Consider the following 21,451-nt stretch of genomic DNA (forward strand, 5'->3'; position numbering starts at 1 on the left):
CTGGTTTTCAACTGCTTTGTGTTTTCAGCATTGTGGTCCAACTTAAACACGAAAATAATTATATTTATCTCCTCTTTAGCATAGGGGTTTGTGTTAATAGGGAGGATTGTAGTCTAAGCCTTATATTCTTAACTAGTAATTATCTAGGCCCTTACCAACTGAACACATTGTGAAATATTTGCATGTGTATAAAGGCCTTAATACAAAAATAACATAATGAGTATTGTAACAAATGATTCATTAACATACTGCATTACTTTTTAAAAAAAAGTAACAAGTAATTTGTAATGCATTACTGTTTTTGAGTAAGGACACCAACCCTGTCCATCACCTAGCGTATCTTTTTAATAAATGGCTCTGCCTGCATAGAATCTAAAAGTGGCACAAATAGAAGCTCTTTCCCAGTGCGTGTTAAATTAATGATGTCTTCTACCAACACATGAGTCTTCTGAGAAGGAATTGCATGCATTTACACCTACACACTGGAACAACTGCTCAAGAGGCTAAAATACATTAAAATGTCACCTTAGGCTATTGTAGTCCTGCAGCTACACTGCCTCTAGATAAAAACCTCTCAGGCACCTGCAGCATCTGTGAAGTGAGGTTAGCAGCAGGACTGGCATATATCACTTACACCAGCACAGTGACACGTCATGCAGCCTCGGTGGATAGCATACAGAAAGCAATGAGTCACGAGTACATTACTAATCTTAGTGCATCTCATCAAATTGATCTGGTAGAACGCTGCTTCACACAGACTGGTATCAATCATCCTGTCTGCTATATTTGAAGGCTCTTTTTTGAGTACTGGAGGAGAACAGGGTAAGGTAGTGTTTATGGGCTTAGGTCAAAGATGTATTAACAGGGAGTTTTGTTTTTCTGACTACTTGACCAGACAGGATATGCTCTTTGAGTTATGAGTGACATAATTTAACATGTGATATAGCTTTTCTTTGGATCGTTTTTTTTCCTGAAAGCAGGCATTTGTTGGCTAAGTAGTTGGTTGAAAGTGAGAAAGGGAGAGCAACAAGTGGATTTGTAGATTAATAGCATCCACATTGACCGCATTACTTGCTTATCATGTCCCATTTTTAACTGTAGCCAGAGTGGTGTGCTCAAACCAGAATGTAAGTACTGCAATGAATGAGCTTAGTTCAAAACAGCAGAATATTGGCAACTGGCTCAATTATAGCTTTTAGAGCCCAATTTATTCTCTGCCCTGTGATGCAATAATCTGTGATTTAAAGCGGTGGTTTGTGTGGTAGCGCTGCAGTGTTTGGCTCTGTTGGCTGGTACAAGTATCTCTGTAAGCACAGGCAGATGGGCTGGATTATTCAAAGGTCAAGACCGTGGGATTAGATTCAGAGATTATCACAGCTCAGTCAGTCTCTGCGATAACGCAGAAGAATGACAGTCGACCCAACCAACCACTCGGCCTCTGCCTTCTTCACATCTGTCTGCATTCTGGCCTTTTATTCACCGTTCACTCAGTATTCAGTTTGAGAACATTTGTAGCAAGAATTAAAGTGTGACACCAATTCAGCATCAATCCTGCTTAGTTTTTGAATGCTCAACTGACTGCACAGAGTCCACTCCACCCTATGATTCAATAACTTGTAGAACCAGCAGTAACAGCTTGATGTAATCATTTTCTGTGTGATGTTATCGGTTTCTCACATTGTTGCGGGGGAGTTTTGGTCCATTCGTCTTTACAGTGTTGCTTCAGTTCATTGAGGTTTGTGAGCTTTTGTTTATGCGCAACTCTTTTAACGTGTAGGCTTTGACTGAGCCATTGCAACACTGATTTTTTTTCTTTTTCTGTTATTCTGTCAGAGATTTGCTGCTGTGTTTGGGATCATAGTCCTGTTGCACGGCCCAATTTTGAGTCGGGTAACTTCAAATTTGACTCTAGAATACTTTGTCAAAGTACAGAGGAGTTCTGGCTTAACCTTACAGGTAAAAGAAGTCCAAATGATCACCCCTCCACCACCGGTTTGACACTTGTTATGTGATTTTTACCAAATGTGGCACAGTGCATGATAGCCAAACATCTCAGCTTTTGCTCTCATCTGTCCAAAGGACATTGCTCCAGACATCTTGCAACTTTGCAAGCCTACAATGTTCTTTTTAGCAAGAACCGACTTTCTTCTGGCGACCCTTCCAAACAAGATCATATGTTCGTACAAGTACGCAAACTTTTATGTGCAATGTTACCTCCGCCCGTAGCTTCAGAGATGTAGCGCTGGGTTTTTTGCAGTTTCTCTGCCTGTAATTTTGCACTGCTCAGTCTGGCCTTGGGGTGAATTTGCTGGGACGTCCACTCTTGGGAAGACTGTAGCGTTGTGTTAAAACAACTCTAAATGCGCCAGTCATTTAAACTGCCAAAATCAGCTTTTTTGAAGGTGGTCATGCTTATTGATCCTCAGATAATCAACTTCATCTGATTAGGAATTACTTACTCTCTTTATTCCTATGGAAGCAGTAAGGGTGCACTGAGTTTTTGACAAGACAGAGTGCTGTGAAAGCTTTCTTTTAAACACAACTGTACACAGATCTGAACATGGTATCATTGAAATAAACATACTAATAATACAGTTTTTCAGATATTACAGGTAACCGTGTTTGTCCTCAGTGGAGTAAACTATCCCCGTGTCGAGCTGCAGAAAGTGTTCTGTAAAAACATTTTAACTGCAGCTCTCTTTGAATCATTCATTTAGACAGCTGAGATTTAGCTTCTGATAACAATGAAAATATTTCTTAACTTCAGCTCATGCCCCCGGGGTTTTCGAGCTTGTCCCAGGTGACATCAAGCAAGAGGTGGGTTACTCCCTGGACAGATCACCAAGGAGACAGACAACCATTCATGCTCAAATCCACACCTACAACCAATTTGGAATCACCAGTTAACCTAACAGGCATGTCTTTGGACTCTAGAAGGAAGCAGACATGCCCGGTGAAAACCCACACGGGCACATAGAGAGAACACACCAACTTAACACAAAAAGGCCTCAGCTGACGAGCAAACCCAGAACCTTCCTGTGTGACGGGGCAGTGGTAAGCACTGCACTGCTGCTTTATCACTTCATCCCATCAGCTTTACAGCAGCAGCAAAGAGAATGTGAAAGAGTCATTCTCCCCTGTCATTTTGTCATCATAGATTCGATTTTAATGCACTTTTAGTTTGGTAATAAGTTTGTAACATTACCTTCACTTTGCTGAGTTCTCCACTGCTCAGTGCTGCTTCGTATATACAGAGAAAGGGGCTTCAAGCATGAAAAACAGTGAGCACAGGTGAAAAAACTAGCATGTTTGTGAATTACAAAAAAATAGCAATTTAAACAAATAACTAGTTTACGTACGGTTGTTTAACAGCCTTTGCAGAGCAGAGGCAGGATGTCGTGGTGGATGATAGGGGAAGCAGTATTACCAAAACATGTTGCAGTTTTTTAGTTTAAAAGAAGGGAAATGATTGAGGGGAAGGATCTGCTTGTCGTTCTAAACTGTTCTTTTTTTTTTTTTTTTTTTCTTCAGACCAGGCTGTGCGGATGAGTGATTGATGCCAACTACGCTTCTTCAGGTAAACACACACAAGCCCACGTCATCAAAGTTTTTATTTGTTTTTTTTTCTTTGCAAACAAATAGCATGTTGGATTAGGATGGAAGATTATAAAATACATAATGGATTATAGAACAACCAAACCTTTATCTTTTGAAAAAAAAATCAATCATTTTCAGTTTTGTTTTTTCCACTAATAGGATTTTGTCTCGTGTGTGTGTGTGTGTGTGTGTGTGTGTGTGTGTGTGTGTGTGTGTACTTACGTAGGGCAGAATGGGTGTGTGCGCCCTGCTCCTGCTACTTGGTGTAGCCCTGGGGGGCTCAGCCGAGGATCTTGCCCCTGTCACAGGTATGAGCCATTTCCACATTTAATTCAAATGCCTTTATGTTCTCATTTTTACAGGTTAAAATTACGTACTGTTTTCTTCAACAGGTCCTCCAGATATTACTACCATACCCACAAAGCCATCTACAGCACCCTCCCTCAAGGATGGAGTGCCAGTATCAAACCCTACACACCCACCCACAAAGCTTGCCCAAGCTGTCATTACATCAGCAGCAATCACAACAAAAACCACGATGACAACGACAACGACAACAACAAAAGCAGCAGAAGCAGCAGCTACCACAGACACAAGCCTAGATAGTAATCAGGACACAGAACTCAATAGTTCAACACCCACAGTACAGCTAGCTTCACCTCCTACCCCTCAGGCACCACCAAGCATCAACCTTCCACTTACTCCTAGCATATCGGAAGGAGATGATGAGACCTCAGCCACATCTCCAGAGACTGCAACGACTCCGACAACCACAACAACATCCACCCCTAATAGTGAGTGATGCACACATCATTGATTTTTTCTCTTCTTGCATATAAACCTTTTAGATTATAGTGAAATAGTTTGAGGATGATGAAAGGAAGATTTCAGATTATTATTTTTTCAGGTAAATTTATGGTAGTTTTTGCCATCGTTCCCATCTCTACTCACACGCACAATGTAGTCAAGGTTAGTGCTGACATCTGAGTACAAGGAGGCCTCCCTAAAAGGTACTCAGATGGGGCAAGAAACACAACATTTCAGATTTCAATTTTACAAGCCTTAAACAAATAAGCTGGTCAGTCAAAATTCCAGACTAGTGGGATTTAAAATCAAGGTTTATATAAGAGCTTTTATAAATATGAATTTTAAGTTCAGAAAAATTTTTTGATGGTGCCCGGTGGTCCCAGATCACACGTGATTGATACATTGTCGTAGCCAACAGAGAAAAATGGTGAAAATGACAAAAAAAACCTCTCGTGTTATAATAGATAAATTATAGTTAGGTCCATCAGTGACACAGTTGGCATGTTTGTTTGTTTGTTTTGTTTTGGGGTTGTTGTTTTTTCATTGCCACAGGATTTTAAATCAAACAATCAAAATTGGATTGTAGTGGCTGTCTTCCACAGTGTGCCTTTCCTGCTCCCCCACCTCACCCCAACTGGTCACAGCAGTTGGCTGCCCCTCCCTGAGGCTGGTTCCTCCAGCTATAAGGGAGTTTTTCCTTCCCACTGTTGTCAAGATCTTGCTCATAGGGGTCTGTTAGGGTTTCTCGCTATTATTGTAGGAGCTATACCTTATAGTATAAAGCACCTTGGGGTGCTTGTTGGGCACTATATACGGTAAATACAATTCAAAACTGCTGTTTAGGAATTACAGATCTTTTTATACAAGAACTGAATGTGGTCCAGAGAGATGTCAGTGCAAGTGAAGGAGACCTCTGTTGATCATTTCTACAATCAAGAGAGGACTTGAATGGAAAAACAGAGGGTTTACAACAAGGTGCAAACACCTGATTACACTCAAGAACAACAAGGCTAGATTAGACATCTAAAAGAGCCTGCACAGTGCTGGAAAAATCTCTGGACACATGAAACCAAGTTTAATTTGTACCATTTGTACTCATTATCCATTTGCTTCAGAGTGCAAATGGATAATGAGCCAAAGCATTCTGTGAAAGTAACCCAAGGGTTTCTCAAGGCAAAGAAAAGGGATATTCTTCAATGGCCAAATCAGTTAGCTGATCTCAAGCCAGCAGAGCAAGCTTTTCAGTTACTGAAGACAAAACTGAATGCAGAAAGACCCACAAACAAGCAGCAACTGGAGGTGGCTGCTGTAAAGGCCCAGCAGAGTAGTTAAAGGGAGGGAACACTGAATGTTGTGACGTCCTGTGGGTTCCAGACAGACAGTTACTGACTTATTTCAGTAATTGTAATAAGTTATGGCAAAAGATTTTCAATTCATATTTATTTAATTTTATTTATTTATCACCAAATCCCAACAACAGTCACCTCAAGGCACCTTATATTGACCCTACAATAATACAGAAAACACATTAAGTATTAAAATCAGTCCTTGTGAAAATGATTGTAATTCCTAAACAATGAATCCAATATTTTTGTCAAACCTCTTAAATTACAAATGAAACTGCTCTTGAGTCATTTCTCATATTATCCAAACACTGTATATAAATAAAATAATCCAGTTAGATTGCATCAAGACTCCATCTACATCTGAATCTCTTATCTCTGAAAGTGTAGCTATAAAACATAGTATGTAACATATATATTATAAAAAATATTTTAAAATTTTCTCAGCCCTGAAAGAAGAAAAATTAGAACTCGTCTGACCAGTGATGAGAGCCTCCCAACCACAGCTGTCTGTGGAGTAAAGCTGTGTTTAAGAAGTTAATAATTTCACCTTCACTGCAGATGTTCAGTCTTAAGAGAAGTGTAGGAAATTATTAAATTCTAAAAGTTCATACCTTAGTAAATATGTCACTTCTGATTAGATTTTATTCTCTCGATCAGTTTGGCTTTATCTGTTACTAAGCAGAAACCATATCAGCTGATCATCATGTGACGACTGTGTAATCTGCGTTATACTTTAAAACCTTATTCAAACTGTTTGGGTAAGATCAGAGAGCTCTTCTGCTCCATGATGGTGTTATGGAGGTCCATGCGAGTGTGTCCCTTCTGAATAAATTGCCTCTTGGTGCTTTCATGCCTGTAGTTAGAGCCTTCTGCCTGGCATCAGATTGTCTACGACACATTTTTATTCTTATGTGTGAACAGATCCTGCCTGAAGCAGAGTAAAAGAAGACAAAAGAGGATAAGGGAATTTGGATATGACCAGACAGCGACACTAGATTAGAACAGCTCCATGAATAAATGAAGATCATGGATTACTTATAAACACAGTGTCAAGGTGTTTTTTTCCTTTAGCTGTGCTCTATTTGTGCAAAAAAGCAGAAGCTGAAAACAGCAAGCAAGTGCGCTTTCTGGTCAAGAGTCAATCTTTAATATTTTAGATGGTTGAACATTTTTCTGCTTTTAGACTCCATTGTCGCAGTGCTGGAAATATCCTGACGTGACATACCTGCATTTGACCACTCATCCACGCATTCACTGCCAAAAACTTTTACATAATAACAAAGTTTTCTTCTTCAGAATCTTAGAGATTTATTAGAACCTTTATTGTGTTAAATAAACAGCATGTTTGTTCAGCTTCAGACTGAAACCTGGGAGATTTCTGGTGTTAGCTTCGTGTCTGTGCGCTGAAAATCCTGCTAATACCCCTGCAAGTGAAACACGAGACCACCAACCTTTTCTTTCACATTAATTATTCATATTACGAAATTACAGAGAAGTATAACAGTCACTGTCGAACGTCACTGGTTGATTTGGAAGATCATTATAATGGTGTAATAATAGCAGGTTGGATTGTATTTATTTTTTCCAGAATATGAAGTGTAGTATTAGACTATGAATTAAGTCTATTGCACGTATTTGGTATTTACCTATGAAGAGTCTAAAATTATAGATATGTAACTTGCAACATTCAGTCATCCATAAAACATGTGATGACATTACACACGAGTCGAATGCTGAACGCTGGCAAAGATTGCATCAAAGAGAAGTAAAGTTCACCACAAGGAGAAACATGCAATAAAAAGAATCATCTACATAAAGCAAACATCAGAAGCCCGGAGAAAAGCGCTTACTTCACTACAAAAGAAGCTTTTTGTATGTTATAACTTCGGTCTTCGGCACGGCAACAAAATTGACCAACAATAGCATAACCAAGAGTAGCCCACAGACCCCGATGGCGCCACACAGTTACAAGATGTTTAATCTAAAACCAGGCTTGGATGCATTAAACTGTCAGTAGCAACATGATCGTTGTGTCCTGTTGGCTTCTTGTTCATTGAGTTTATTTTTCCATCTAGCTATCACTTACAGTTAGAATTAGAAGGTGCTCTGTGTATTTAAAAAAGTCTTTTATTACCTCCTAATTTTGCAAAACTGCCTGCTAGAAGGGTAGAAGGGTGCTAGAAGGGTAATGGGAGTGCTTTCCAATTTACTTGAAAATCTCTACTTTAGCATAAAATTGTTAGATTCATAAATGAATAACAAAATGTCTGCTTCTTTTAATTTCACTCCTACCAGTCTCTGAAATAAAAATGGAATAATGAAAGCATCCGCTGACCATTTTTTAATTTAATTGATTTTTTTGGTACAACAACACATACCTGATGTGTTTGTAGATGTTCCAATAGGGGTTCCAATACACATCAAGCTATCTACCTTAAGTCCTGGTCAATGTAAATGTGGCTACACAGCACTATAGGGCATGTCTGACATAATCATCATGGGTTCACAGGTGTTATGTAATTGCTCTATTGTCTATCTCTGGCCGTCTGTGAGCTTTGTGTGGAAAGTTGCAAGCAGTTGTAAATGGCATTAGATCCGTCAAGGCTGTGTCAGTTCCACATGATACTCACAGCCTGTTGTGCTCTTGTTCTGTTCAATGTAGACATTGTCCGAAGGGGAACACTGAAAAGTCCTGGGAATTGTGCGAGGAATAAGCAACACAACTGGGCGTCGTTCCAAAATACTTCTCCCAGAAAGTGTGTACAGAGCTAGAAGTCAAATGATGCATTCTTTGCAGCATAGTTTGTCTGCAATGTTGAGAACTTTCTTGAATTTAGCCCGCAGAAGAGCTGACGTTGTCTTTCCATTGTGATCACCACAGTGCAGGTTTCTAGAAAATCCTCTCCTTTTGTTTGGCCCTAACGTGTCTTACTGCCGAGTCATCGACACACAAACGGCAGCCATTATTTGCACACCAAACGACCCTTGTTGTTAGGGCAAATCTCATGTCTTTTGTTCCAACTGTGGCAGTGAAAGGTCACCAGAAGACCACAGGGTCTTCAAATAGTAACTTTTGCACATGGTGGTGACGTATACAAAATGTCAAGTAACAGCCCAGTAACATCACGAAGAACAGGTAACTTGGCAATGTGACTGCAATCCTTTCCTGCTAGTCACGAACATCACAGCAGGATAGAGGCTTGTAGAGACTTGATATGTAAAAAGTGCTTAAAATTTGCTCTTAATAATTCAGATTGAATTCACAGCAAACCTCTTTAAAGTTTCAGTGTTTTATACCATCATCCTGTGTGTGCTGTCATCTTGGGTGTAACCAGTTTTTGACCTTCACAGTTAAACTGTGATTTCTGCTTATTCTTAAGGGACAGCCTGTTGCTCTCTCCATTTGTGGCTTTTTCCTTCTTAAAGCCATGCAATGAAATATTAACATGGACGGCCATTCTGGAAGGGAAAAGTGCAGGATGATGTTGAAAGAGTCCGAGCTCACTGTTGGCAGACAACAGAGGAGGACCCGCTTTAGCTGTCAGTTAGAGGGCCTCACATTTGACTCCAGAATACTTATACAGGAGTTCATGGTTCACTTAGTGACTGCAAGGTGCTCATAGTCCTGTGGCTGCAAAACAAGTCCAAATCCTCACCCCTCCACTGCTGTGCTTGACAGTTATGCTGTTAGGTGTTAATGCTGATTAACCTGTTTGTCCAAACATTGCACTATGACCAAATATCTCGGCTTTAGTGTCATCTCTCCAAAGGAAATTGTTCCAGGAGTCTTGTGGTTTGTTCAGATTCAACTTTACAAAGCTAAGCTGTGCTGCCGTGTTCTTTTTAAAGAGAAGAGGCTTTCTCCTGGCAGCCTTTCCAAACAAACTGTACTGGTTCACTCTTTTTCTGTTTGCGTTGTCATGAACTTTAACATTTAACATGCTAATTGAGGCTCGAGTAGAGTCTGAGATGTAGCTCTTGGGTTTTTTTGCAAGGTCTCTGCTTATTAGACATCTATTTCTGAGAAGATTGTGGCTTCAGACCAACAAACTGTCAGATGTTCTGCTTATATATAGTTGGTCACACTTGCTGATGATCAGTTAATAAAGCGCTTTTAATTAGCAGCTCCTGGCTGCTCACTGCTGGACAGCATAGAGTCCTGTGAAAATGTCCTTGCTTGTTTTTGTAGATATAAAGATTGTCACCCTCTATAAACAAGGGGGCATTAGCTATTCTGCTCTCTTATGAGTTAGCCTAATTTCCCCCTGAACCACTGAGAACTTCACTGTAGTATTACATGTAACAACGTGCTATTGTGTTTATTCTTTACATACAACAAATTTTGGATTTGCTCGTGATTGTGCTTTCCTTTTTTTTTTTTTTTTTTTTTTACTCTGGCAGTAAAGGCAGTTGTTTGATTTGCCAGCTGTTAAGTTGTGAATCAGCTTTAAGTTTTTGAATGTCGAAAGAGAACTTTAGTGCCTCAACCTATTCTTTGATATTTGGTGTGTTGGTAACATTACTCTTCTACACATTTTGTGCACCAAGAACACAACATGTCTGCTGTTAAATGTGGACGTTAAGCTAATCAGCATTCACATTTAGCAAGTTCAGCACATGCTTTTATGGCCCACCAGAACACGAGAATAATTTAGTAATGGTTTTGGAATTTGGCATCTAACCAAAGCACTGAATCAGATCAGGTGTTGACTCCCTCCCCCTAAAATTCTGTGCATTTATCGGTTATTCTGCCCTTTCCCTTTGTGCCTCGTGTAGGTGACGAAGATGCTGGGGACATGCCGATCATAGCCGTGATGGTGGCCCTGTCCTCCCTGCTGGTCATCATTTTCATCATCATAATCCTCTACATGCTCAGGTTGGTAAACTACGGTTGATGTTTGTCAGACACGGAGACCTGTGGTGAGGGCCTGAGGTGCTGCTGTTACCATGGCAATGACTGACTGCCATTCTGCTGTGAGACAAAAGTAGTGTGTTTTTGTGAGAGAGCGAGATCAAGTAAGAGTGTGTATCTGTGTTAAAATGCACTTTGATCTTTGTTGATCGACAGGTTTAAGAAGTACAAACAAGCAGGGAGCCATTCGAACTCCTTCAGACTGACCAATGGCAGGTCAGACGACACAGGTAAAAGCAATCGCGCATCCCTTGTCAGCTCTGGGTGACTGTGTGTTTGTGTGTGCTTTGTATTTGTTGACAGATACGGCAACAATCTCGGTGAAATACTGAGCTTATTTGATTTGGGTCATTTGGGCAAACATGCACAGCCAGGTTGACCAGACTTGTTAGTCAGTGTTTTTTCCCCGATAAGCTTAGATTGATCTTACTTCCCCAACTGATAACATTTCCCTGGCTCACTGCTGGAGGAAGCTTTTGTTCACTGTGATTACCTAATCAGCAGAGCTGCAGTTAGTCCTATATGTTGCAGCGCTGACTCACATCGCCCTCTGCTGTGCGTTTCAAGAAAAGACAGTGAATGATGAAGTCAGTGTTGCATGATGTAAGTCATCTCTAGTCTCATGCTCTTACCCATGTGTTTATCTCTACCTGTCTCACCCCTCCCGTTCCTTCCCCTTCTCCTCGCTCCTGCCTCCTCCCTTCCTGCTCATTGCTACAGAACTCCAGAGTGTGCCGCTATTGGCCCGCTCACCCAGTACAAACAGGAAGTACCCGCCGCTTCCCGTGGACAAGCTGGAGGAAGAAATGAACCGTCGCATGGCTGATGACAACAAGCTCTTCAGAGAGGAGTTTAATGTATGGCACACTCAAGCAAGCACTCTTTGATAGCATGCAACTCTGTTGGTTTAATTAGTAAATCAGAATGAAAAAATTTAAATGAAAAAGTATAGATATTTGTATTAAAGGACAAGTAACAGTTCAAAAGTCATATTTAGACTTGGCTAATTCTGGAGGCACAGTCTCCAGTAAATTTAGAGCCACATGAGACTCAGTTGTTACATAATTACATTTAATGTAGGAAAAGTAATGGATTAAAGGGTAAGGAGCCGTGTTAGTCACTCCACGTGGTAGCAGTACAAATGTAAGGCTGATGATTCCATTTCATGAAGAAGAAATGTTGAAGAGAAAAGGTTAAGGAGCCACTGGCTTAAATAGTTAACCCTGTTTGCACAAAATGAGAGTTTATTTCTAAAGCACATTTTAAACAAGCTCAGCTGACCAACATGCTGTACAGTTTATATTAGGTATAGACTATACATAACAGTCACTAAATCAAAAATAAGCATACACTATAACCAAATAAAAGAAGCAAATAAGACTGTTTGCATTATAAAAGCCAGGATACTTTGTTCAACTAGACCTGAAATTAAGTGACAACAAATAGGTTTTTAAAAGTGTTTTAAAATAAAGTAGGCAGCTAAACTGTGGTGAATAAATAAGGATGAATCCTGATCAATGCACAGACCATACTGTGCAGTCACACTAAATGAGTTTGTGATGTGCATTAGGTTCAGTTGGCAAAAAGAGCAGGAAATTATCTTTATGGTCACACTGATGCAAATCTCTGCTGTCTATAAATATGTCTGTGTTCTTCTCCTGTTTTAGGCACTGCCAGTCTGCCCCATTCAGGCAACGTGTGACGCTGCCTCTAAGGAAGAGAATAAAGAAAAGAACAGATATGTGAATATCCTGCCATGTAAGTGAAACCTCGTCTCTCAGACTGATACTGACTGACACAAAAAACAGATCTCGTAGTTTCAAAAAGAAAAAAGTCACAATTAAACTGAGGTGGAATTAACATGCGTCATTCTTTCTCTCCCAGATGATCACTCCAGGGTGCATCTCTCATCTCTGGAGGGAGTCCCAGACTCTGACTTTATTAATGCCTCATTTATAAATGTTTGTATATACATTGAGCTTCTTTTCCACAGTTCTGCTTTTTACCGATCACATTTTATTCAGTGTCATGCTAATGTGTCCTCGCGGCCTTTTACTTCTGCAGGGTTACCAAGAGAAGAACAAGTTTATTGCAGCTCAAGGTGAGGCTGGCAGTTGCAGTCAGGCAGAAACCAACTGTGCCGTCGTTCGCTAATAATAAACCTGATTGTGCTTCTTGATTGCTTCATCTGTCTCAATCTCTCAGGGCCAAAGGAGGAAACTGTAAATGACTTCTGGCGTATGATCTGGGAGCAGAACACAGTCACAATAGTCATGGTGACCAATCTGAAGGAGAGAAAAGAGGTGAGAGAGCTGGACACATGATGATGATGATGATGCTTCTTTTGAGCTAATTTGATTTATGTGATGTTATAACAGCTTTTTAACATATGAACGATTGCATTTGTATCCACATTCATAATATAGTTAAGATGGTAAATTGAGTGCTCCTTTAAAGCCCCCCTTGTATGAGTCCTTATGCAAAGACCTTCACAGCATGACTTAACCTGTCTTTGTTTTCTCTACTGTACTTGTTCTGTTAATCCTACAGCAATACTGTAATACCTGAGTGTTTCATTACATGCACTTCTTTACGCATGTGCTTTGTCTCGAATCACTCTGTATTTTTTAGTGTAAGTGTGCTCAGTACTGGCCGGACCAGGGCTGCTGGACATATGGGAACATTCGGGTGTCTGTAGAAGACACAATGGTTCTAGTGGATTACACCATCCGCAAGTTCTGCATCCAACAGGTACCATGCTTGTCCTTTAACTGTTGAGCTTTACTCATTGTTTTGAAGTTTATTATCAGAATAAGTTTCCATGCCTGGTTTATCAGTGTAAAGTCTGTTCTGTACATACTGTGAAATTTGTTGTGTGTTTTTTTTTTTATATATTCTGGTTTACTTTATGGTGTGTGTTGTTTGTGTCTCAGGTAGGAGATGTTTCTGGGAAGAAGCCTCAGCGCCTCATCACCCAGTTCCATTTCACCAGCTGGCCAGACTTCGGGGTGCCCTTCACCCCTATTGGAATGCTCAAGTTCCTAAAGAAGGTCAAGGCCTGCAACCCCCAGTATGCTGGGCCCATTGTTGTTCACTGCAGGTAAGTAGGTGTGCTTCACGCCGCCCACTGTGTTTTTGTTATGTATTTCTCTGCACACTACTTGCAATTCACAAGATCATGTTTCCTTCTGTCAGTGCGGGTGTGGGGAGGACTGGTACCTTTATTGTGATCGATGCCATGTTGGACATGATGATCGCGGAAAAGAAGGTGGACGTGTTTGGCTTTGTCACCAGGATAAGAGCCCAACGCTGTCAAATGGTTCAGACAGATGTAAGTGGAGTATCAACACAAAGCACCAACGGTAGATTCATGATTATAATGCAGAAGCAAAAACCTAGACACTAACTACTGAATTATCAAAACTCTGTATCGGAGTCATTTATTCACGATTTCCTTTTATTCCGTCTTGCTCTGCACAATCATCACTCTCTCCCACAGATGCAGTACGTTTTTATCTTCCAAGCGCTGTTAGAGCACTATCTGTACGGAGACACAGAGTTAGAGGTGACCTCACTGGAATCCCACTTGGCCAAACTCTATGCGCCCTCACCTGGAGCTGGCTGCAGTGGTCTGGAGGCTGAATTTAAGGTCTGCTTATGTGTTCTTCCGTAGACAAATTATTCTCTGTTACTCCCCTCCTTTTTGCATTATTTTGTATCAATTGAGGTTCCTACTAGTAATATTGTGAAGTTCAAAGTAATTTAAACTTTTGCTTGTTATCTTGTAATTTCTAGAAACTGACATCCATCAAGATTCAAAATGACAAGATGAGAACGGGCAACCTTCCTGTCAACATGAAGAAGAACAGAGTTCTGCAGATCATTCCATGTGAGTCGAGCTATTTTAGTTGTGCGGTGTGGGTTTTTATTTGGCGCCTATATGAATTAGTAATGCATAAAAACAGCGTATTTATTAATGCATATGCTCCTGTGCAAACGCTTAAAGCTTTTTCCATTAATCAAGAGAAATGCTTCTCCTTTATTCTAACAGACGAGTTCAACAGAGTGATCATTCCAGTCAAACGAGGAGAGGAGAACACCGACTATGTCAATGCTTCCTTCATTGATGTGAGTGTAACAGTGTCCGGATTAGAGTGGAGCATTTCATTTCATTAATGCGTGCAATCGATCGTTTTTTTTTACATCTACCTTTTTCCCTCCGCTCTTGTTCTCTCTCTTTTTTTGCATCATTAAACTTTTTCTCCGTGGACATCACTCCTGTCTCTTTCCTCCTTGTGGTAACAGGGCTATCGTCAGAAGGATGCTTATATGGCGAGCCAGGGGCCCCTGCAACACACTATAGAGGACTTCTGGAGGATGATCTGGGAGTGGAGAAGCTGCTCCATAGTCATGCTCACTGAGCTGGAGGAGAGAGGCCAGGTCTCTGTGTGTGTCTGTGTGTGTGCAGTTATTGATCTGGTATTAGATACCGAATCAGTAACTGGTAAAGATAGAATATTGATATCGGGACTGATTCCAACTGGATGCTACCAGTCTTGTATAATGTATTACTTGTGGCGTCACATTTCTCTTGTGAGACACTAGCAAATATTATGTCACACACATACTGCTGTTGACTGTCTCTCTCACAGTATAAAGCCTTATGCACAAACAACACAAAACTACACAGCAAGCTAAAAAAGCAGCAACTGAGAGTGCGAGAGTTTGAGTGCACGCTCTCACTGGTGTCTCCGTTTTCAAAGATCATTTCTTCTACTGTGAATCAACTGGATTTTGACAGTTCAGTGGCGAATAGGAAGTGAGGAAATGACCCTCTTATCACTGGTCACTTTTAATTACATTACATATGACAGGCTGGCAACTTCAGTCAACTGTTTTATCTCCATTAAATGCTCGATTTGTTGGGAAATAAAATCTTACATGTACTGTTCAATTCAGTGATACCTATAACTGTACTACTTTGATATTAGAAACATCTTAAACCGGAGCATTCTGGGGTGAATTGTGAAGTGAAACGGTGTGTTTCTGCATGTGTGCATCTGGCTTGCATTGTACAAATTGCACTACATGTGCAGAACTGTTATTTTGCCAGTGGACATGTTTTTATCATGAATCTCTATTAACTGCACTATAAATTATTCCCAGCAAGTAAAAGCAACTTTTTTTTTTTCTTTTTTTTTTTGGAAAGCTCAACAGTAACGGTAAATCCCTTTTTAAAGGCCAGAATTAGAAATAAAGATTCCAGCGTTACCAGTTCAGTTTCATTTTTTTTCCTTAGTTTTTGTAATTAATGTGTAATAAAGGTTCTCTCTGTGTTCCAAGTAGATGGATGCAGTACTAAAGTACTACATATACAATATAAAAATTAGCATATATTTCAGATGTGTCTGACATTTTAAATCTGCTTGGTATTTTATGACTTCTAACATGTCATCAACCTTTATTTGACTTTTTTCCATGTCCTGTGTCCTATAGGAGAAATGTGCTCAGTATTGGCCCAGTGATTCAGCAGTGACCCATGGAGACATCACAATTGAGCTTAAAAGAGAGGAAGAGAACGAGAGTTACACAGTGCGTGACCTCTTGGTCACCAACACCAGGGTAATAAAGGGCTCAATGAAATGATGAAATACTATAAAACAACCGAGCAGTTCTAACATGGAACAAACACATTATCTGTTTATTATCTGTTTTATCATCCATCTTTCCAGGAGAACAAGACTCGAGTAGTGCGTCAATTCCATTTCCATGGCTGGCCAGAGGTGGGCATCCCCACTGATGGTAAAGGCATGATCAACTTAATTGCTGCAGTGCAGAGACAACAGCAGCAATCTGGCAACCACCCAATCACTGTGCACTGCAGGTAAGAAAATACAGACACACACAAACCCCTAACCTTTGAATTTGTATGTGCCAGTCTAACAAAATTTACGGAGATAAATGCGTAACATTAATATAATTACATTTTTTTCTGTTGTACACTTCTAAACTGCCCTGCAATTGTAGGTGCTGGGAAACTGTTCCTCTAAACAAACCACAGGAAAAAACAGCTCAGACTAATTGTTCTCTTCTTCCTTATGATATTTTAACTGCTCCCAGATCAGTTCCTACCCTTTTTTTGTTTCTAGCAAGTACGCTCAAAACAAATGTTATTTGCATGTGTTATTTCTGCAGGCTCGGACTCCAGCGTGCATACTGAGGTTTGCATTTTTGGCTGTGTTTGTGTTTACAGTGCTGGTGCTGGCCGGACGGGGACTTTCTGTGCATTGAGTACAGTTCTGGAGCGGGTGAAAGCAGAAGGGATCCTGGATGTCTTCCAGACAGTGAAGAGCCTCAGACTGCAGAGACCCCACATGGTGCAGACACTGGTAAGGACTTAATTACACTTGAACTTGAACTTTTCATTTATTATAATGCCCCATTATGCAGCAAGTTTGTCTTTGACGAGGAGAGTTTGCTTTCATCACACTGACTTCCTTGAAAGATGCTCTTATTGATCTTGTTTAGGTGTTTCAAATGTTCAGACTCAGCTGGCTGTAGACGCTTAATGGAAAACCCTAAAAACTGAGTCGAGTCAAGCTGAGTGGGTAATACTGCAGTTCCTAGTAGAAAAGGGGCGTATGTAGCTTCTGGGTCTGAAAACTGAAGCTAATGTGGAAGAGTATTAAACCCACATTCTTTCTATTGACCAGTGCCTCCGTTGTCCTGTAGAGGTCTATGAGAAAAGGGACCCTTGGCTCTCTTGCTCTGTGACATCTGTAAAAACTAAGTCAGTATTTTCAAGAGTCAAAAAGGGAGTTAAGCAGGTTGATTGACAAGCTGCTAGCCTGAGAGTACGCAGTGCCTCTCAGATTGTGGGCTCGATGACTTCAGTGACTGAACTGTCACAGATTGATAGCTCCAGCTGATGTAGCTGTTTTTTTTCTCTCTCCCCTTTGCAGGAGCAGTACGAGTTCTGCTACAAAGTGGTTCAAGAATACATTGATGCTTTTTCTGACTATGCCAACTTCAAGTAGGGACCTGCCATTGATGAATGGATGAATAGATATCCACATGCACTTCATAAAAGCATATACACGCTCCAGAGCACACACATTCAGTATGTTGCCATGCAGAGAGCTGCGTATCCCCATCTGATGGATCTTTGAAAAAACAACAACAAAAAACTCATCACAGCTTGATCTGTGGATGGGATTGAACTGCCCGGAGGAAAAGGGAAAAGAGGTCTCCTCCCAAAGGACAGAACAGGGCAGTGCAGCTGGACAGAGAAAAAAACTGAGATGCCTTCTTGAATATTTTGTAATGATGTTAATACAGCCCTTCACCCCTATTTTGCTTTCCATCTTCACCCCCCCTCCCCAATATGTATATATATACCTAACTGTGTTGCATTTTATTATTATGGTTTTAGACACAGTTTTGAGTTTGGCTGCATTTTAGGGTGGCACCTGTAATGTATTTTATTGGTATAAATATATAAATATATATGACTATAAATCTAATGCTTTGGTGGCTAATGTACAACAACCATTTGTTTTTATTTTTTGTAAACACCTTGGGGACAGAGACCTAAAACATTTTAAACTTTGCCCGAGCCACACTGTAGCAACTTTGTGTGGTAGCAGAAGTTTCTACATTCACCCACAGACCCTGAACTGTTTTTCACTCCTTAGACATTCACACAAGCAGTTTTTCTCTACATTGGGTCGGTTGCCTCGATTTGGCAAAAAAAAAAAAAAAACAGCTTTCCAAGCCAGTTACAGTTTCTCTCTGTTAGGTTTCAGGGGTTCAGAGGTAGCTCATTACTGGAGATCGGAATCTCTGATGTAGCTCATAGTCTCAGGTTTTAATACGTGTAAACGTACACCCTAAATACCAGGAGCCGCTAATTATTCTTTGAGCGTCTGTGTGTGTTTGAACTGGAGCACAAGCTGGCAGAGAGCGCTGTGGCGTGGTTCCACATCGCTTTCTCGTGTCTGCAAAGTGCCAAAGTCCTTCACTTAGTCGGGTATGTAGCTCTGGAGTCTGGAGACTTTCATCTTTAGACGTTCAGAACAGCAAAACTTTTGAGCTATCCAAGGATCACTAATTAAAACATTGAGATTTTATATGCCCCGTACACTCAAGACATGTAGTTTTATTAAGGCTTATATGACGTTCTAGGGTCTGTTACGGTATCAGCAGTAATGTTGATGATGTTGGCGAGCCAAATCATAAACAGTAACTCATTATTGCATCATACAAATCAACAATACCCAGCATTTGTTTTGTTTACATAAGCACTTCAGTATTTTTTTTTTAAATTTTGTAGACTGTATTTCCTTTCTGTCTGGGTTTATAGTTTTCCTTTGAGCCTGCTGGGATTTACTGTCTTTTTTTCCTCCTTTTCTTTTTTAAATATTTGGCGTCGGGTCACGAGACTGCGCTGTCACTCCTTCAGAGCGATGCCTTTTTAATTCCCATCATGAATATTGATAACTGAGGAATGTTTTCTTTTACTCGAATGCTGTTGCTAACAATTTCTCTCAAAAATGGATTTGTTGTTACTTTAAAAGAGGAAATGTGCCATGCAATGCTTTTTTTAAATGAATGTCGTAGGATGGCGCTCAGACTTGAACTACAGTGTTTTTATTTAATCCAAGGTCAACATTGAGGCCATGCCCTTTTTTGATTGTAATAAAAGATAAATGATGTCTGTTAACCGCAGGGTTTTAGGTCAGTCCGCTCAGGAAATGACTGATGCCAGGATGTTTAAATTTACAAATTGAACATATTCAACTTGAGTTGATCTCTGCAGCTGTGTCACCTTCAAGTGGTACTGGCTTCCACCAAAGTCAGGGTATTCAGATATGATCCCACAGCTGGATTTTAAAAGACTGTAATAAAAAATGTAATCTTTTTTTTTCTCCTTCTTTTAGAATTTTCCAGCTAGTTCAGTGTTTCTTATTGTAGCTTTTAACTGTAAACAGACCCATACTTGTGTATAATCTACATTACATTAGCACTCCTTTATTTAATTTATTTTATTAAAAGAAGGAGCACAATCAAGTGTGTCAAACTGATAGTGGCTATATCGTTTTTAAAAATAATAAATTTTGAGAAGGGTTGATCGCATCAATGTTGATTGTTTGAACACTTATGCACTCTTTGCACCAAATGTAAAGCCCTTAAAAAGTACAGAACCAAATGAGAGCTAAGGTCAAAAAGATATGGCCTTGATTTTTACAATATGGTGACTATACTGTGTTTGATCTGTTGAAGGGTTTTCAGGTCTCAAAGCCCTAGGCTGATTACTTAAAAGTAGCGGACAGCTAAGCTGACCAGTCACTCAAATCACTGTTGGCTGTGAGTGGGTCATGTTCTTCATTTCAGGTCTTTTTGTTCCAAAGCATCACAAGTGCTAACACGATTGGTTAGGTTCCATTATGTTTTTCATTTATTTACATTGACACTCACTGGGTGTTTCATCAGGTTATAGAAGAGGGGATGCTTAGCGTTACTGTCTGTTCTTAAATTACAGGGGTTTGTTGTGCACGTTTCAATCATGTGATCATGTCTCACTGCAATTTGACCACAAAACATGACACTGTGCCAAACTGTGAGACCCAATATTTTGTTAATTTTGTTATTATAAGTGAACTGATGAAGTGCCTCACGGGTAGGTTTTCAAAACAAATGAATCATCCCTGGAGTTTTCTTAACTCGCATGCATTTCCTCATGTTTCACCTGTTGACCAATGACAAATCCTTTTTGTGTGACAAATTGAGGGAGCCAGAACCAAGTGTGGGTCAGTTATTCTTTCACATTCCCTGTAGTTGTATATTTGTGGATTTCGTGCTTGTGTACATCAAACTAACATTGACACCTTTATTTTATTTTTTTTCAAATGCATAGTATTTTAATTTCATTCCATATCAGCTGAACGTGGGATCCATGACTAGTAATCAAGTGTTGGTACCCCGAATGTAGAACTAAAACACAGAAATAGGATTTGCATCCTTTACCACCAAGGGAAACCAGTTACCCTTGTTTTATCCCTTTATTCCAGGAGTTTTCCCCCACTGGAGCGTTTTGAATGCCCTTATGAAACTCAATCCACGGTCTCCATTTCTAGAAAGGGAGACAGCAGAAAACTGTTGCCCAACTTTTCTCTTCTCATCACCTTCTCTTTGTCTCCTATTCATCTCCGCTCACTTGTTGCTTCCTTTTTATCCTTCACTTTCCCTCTTGAACCATTCCTCCCAGTGGTCAACACCCTCTCCGCTTTTGTACATAATGTAAGGTTATTTATAATTCATTCCTGTCTGCTGCCTTGCTTATTTTATTTTCTATTCCCTCCTGTAATTTTTTTTTAAAGATGTATATTGAACTGTATCGGGACCATTTTCAAATGTATTACAGATGTGTTTCGGCCATTTTTTAATTTGGTATGATTGTCTTAAGCAAATCCTATTTTTTATTTTGCCTAAGTTTGTTTCTTGTGTTTTTTTTGTTATTCAACATTTGAATATATGTATATATAATTATATATGATAAAATTATATATAATTATATAATGCCAAATGGCCTTTCTAAGCAAGATACTGTTCAAACCTAATAAAGTGCTTGAGATTTTAACCTCTTGTCAGCATACATCCCATCTCTAAGTACAATTTGTGCGTCCACATTTTCTCTGCTTCTTTAAAGTCACGATGATCTGACACACATGTACAGCTCACCTCTCAATAACTAATGCTGGTGCTGTGGTGCCAAATAATTGACTATGGG

The 21,451-nt window shown here is 39.9% G+C and overlaps 1 protein-coding gene across 2 annotated transcripts in view; it reads left to right on the top strand.

The window, feature by feature from the left end:
- Positions 1-21,318, top strand: part of ptpra (protein tyrosine phosphatase receptor type A) — a 31,029-nt gene extending 9,711 nt beyond the window's left edge. The window contains exons 2-22 of one of the 2 annotated variants that reach the window (XM_086291721.1): positions 3,532-3,577; positions 3,824-3,905; positions 3,990-4,391; positions 10,527-10,626; positions 10,819-10,892; positions 11,383-11,519; positions 12,330-12,420; positions 12,547-12,623; positions 12,727-12,763; positions 12,868-12,965; positions 13,294-13,413; positions 13,596-13,762; positions 13,858-13,993; positions 14,162-14,311; positions 14,458-14,551; positions 14,714-14,790; positions 14,968-15,102; positions 16,159-16,284; positions 16,395-16,546; positions 16,916-17,051; positions 17,625-21,318. In XM_086291721.1, coding sequence (XP_086147847.1) covers positions 3,557-3,577; positions 3,824-3,905; positions 3,990-4,391; positions 10,527-10,626; positions 10,819-10,892; positions 11,383-11,519; positions 12,330-12,420; positions 12,547-12,623; positions 12,727-12,763; positions 12,868-12,965; positions 13,294-13,413; positions 13,596-13,762; positions 13,858-13,993; positions 14,162-14,311; positions 14,458-14,551; positions 14,714-14,790; positions 14,968-15,102; positions 16,159-16,284; positions 16,395-16,546; positions 16,916-17,051; positions 17,625-17,699 — 2,487 coding nt within the window. In that variant the 5' untranslated portion in view covers positions 3,532-3,556 and the 3' untranslated portion in view covers positions 17,700-21,318. The remainder of the gene's footprint in view (positions 1-3,531; positions 3,578-3,823; positions 3,906-3,989; positions 4,392-10,526; positions 10,627-10,818; positions 10,893-11,382; positions 11,520-12,329; positions 12,421-12,546; positions 12,624-12,726; positions 12,764-12,867; positions 12,966-13,293; positions 13,414-13,595; positions 13,763-13,857; positions 13,994-14,161; positions 14,312-14,457; positions 14,552-14,713; positions 14,791-14,967; positions 15,103-16,158; positions 16,285-16,394; positions 16,547-16,915; positions 17,052-17,624) is intronic. The other variant, XM_086291722.1, reaches the window with a different exon arrangement.
- Positions 21,319-21,451: the final 133 nt, after the last annotated feature.

This window comes from Aulonocara sp. 'chitande type north' Nkhata Bay, linkage group LG5, assembly GCF_057382095.1.
Source record: "Aulonocara sp. 'chitande type north' Nkhata Bay isolate Kocher_YH1m ecotype deep benthic linkage group LG5, A_spYH_male_GT1.1, whole genome shotgun sequence".
Taxonomy (NCBI): domain Eukaryota; kingdom Metazoa; phylum Chordata; class Actinopteri; order Cichliformes; family Cichlidae; genus Aulonocara; species Aulonocara sp. 'chitande type north' Nkhata Bay.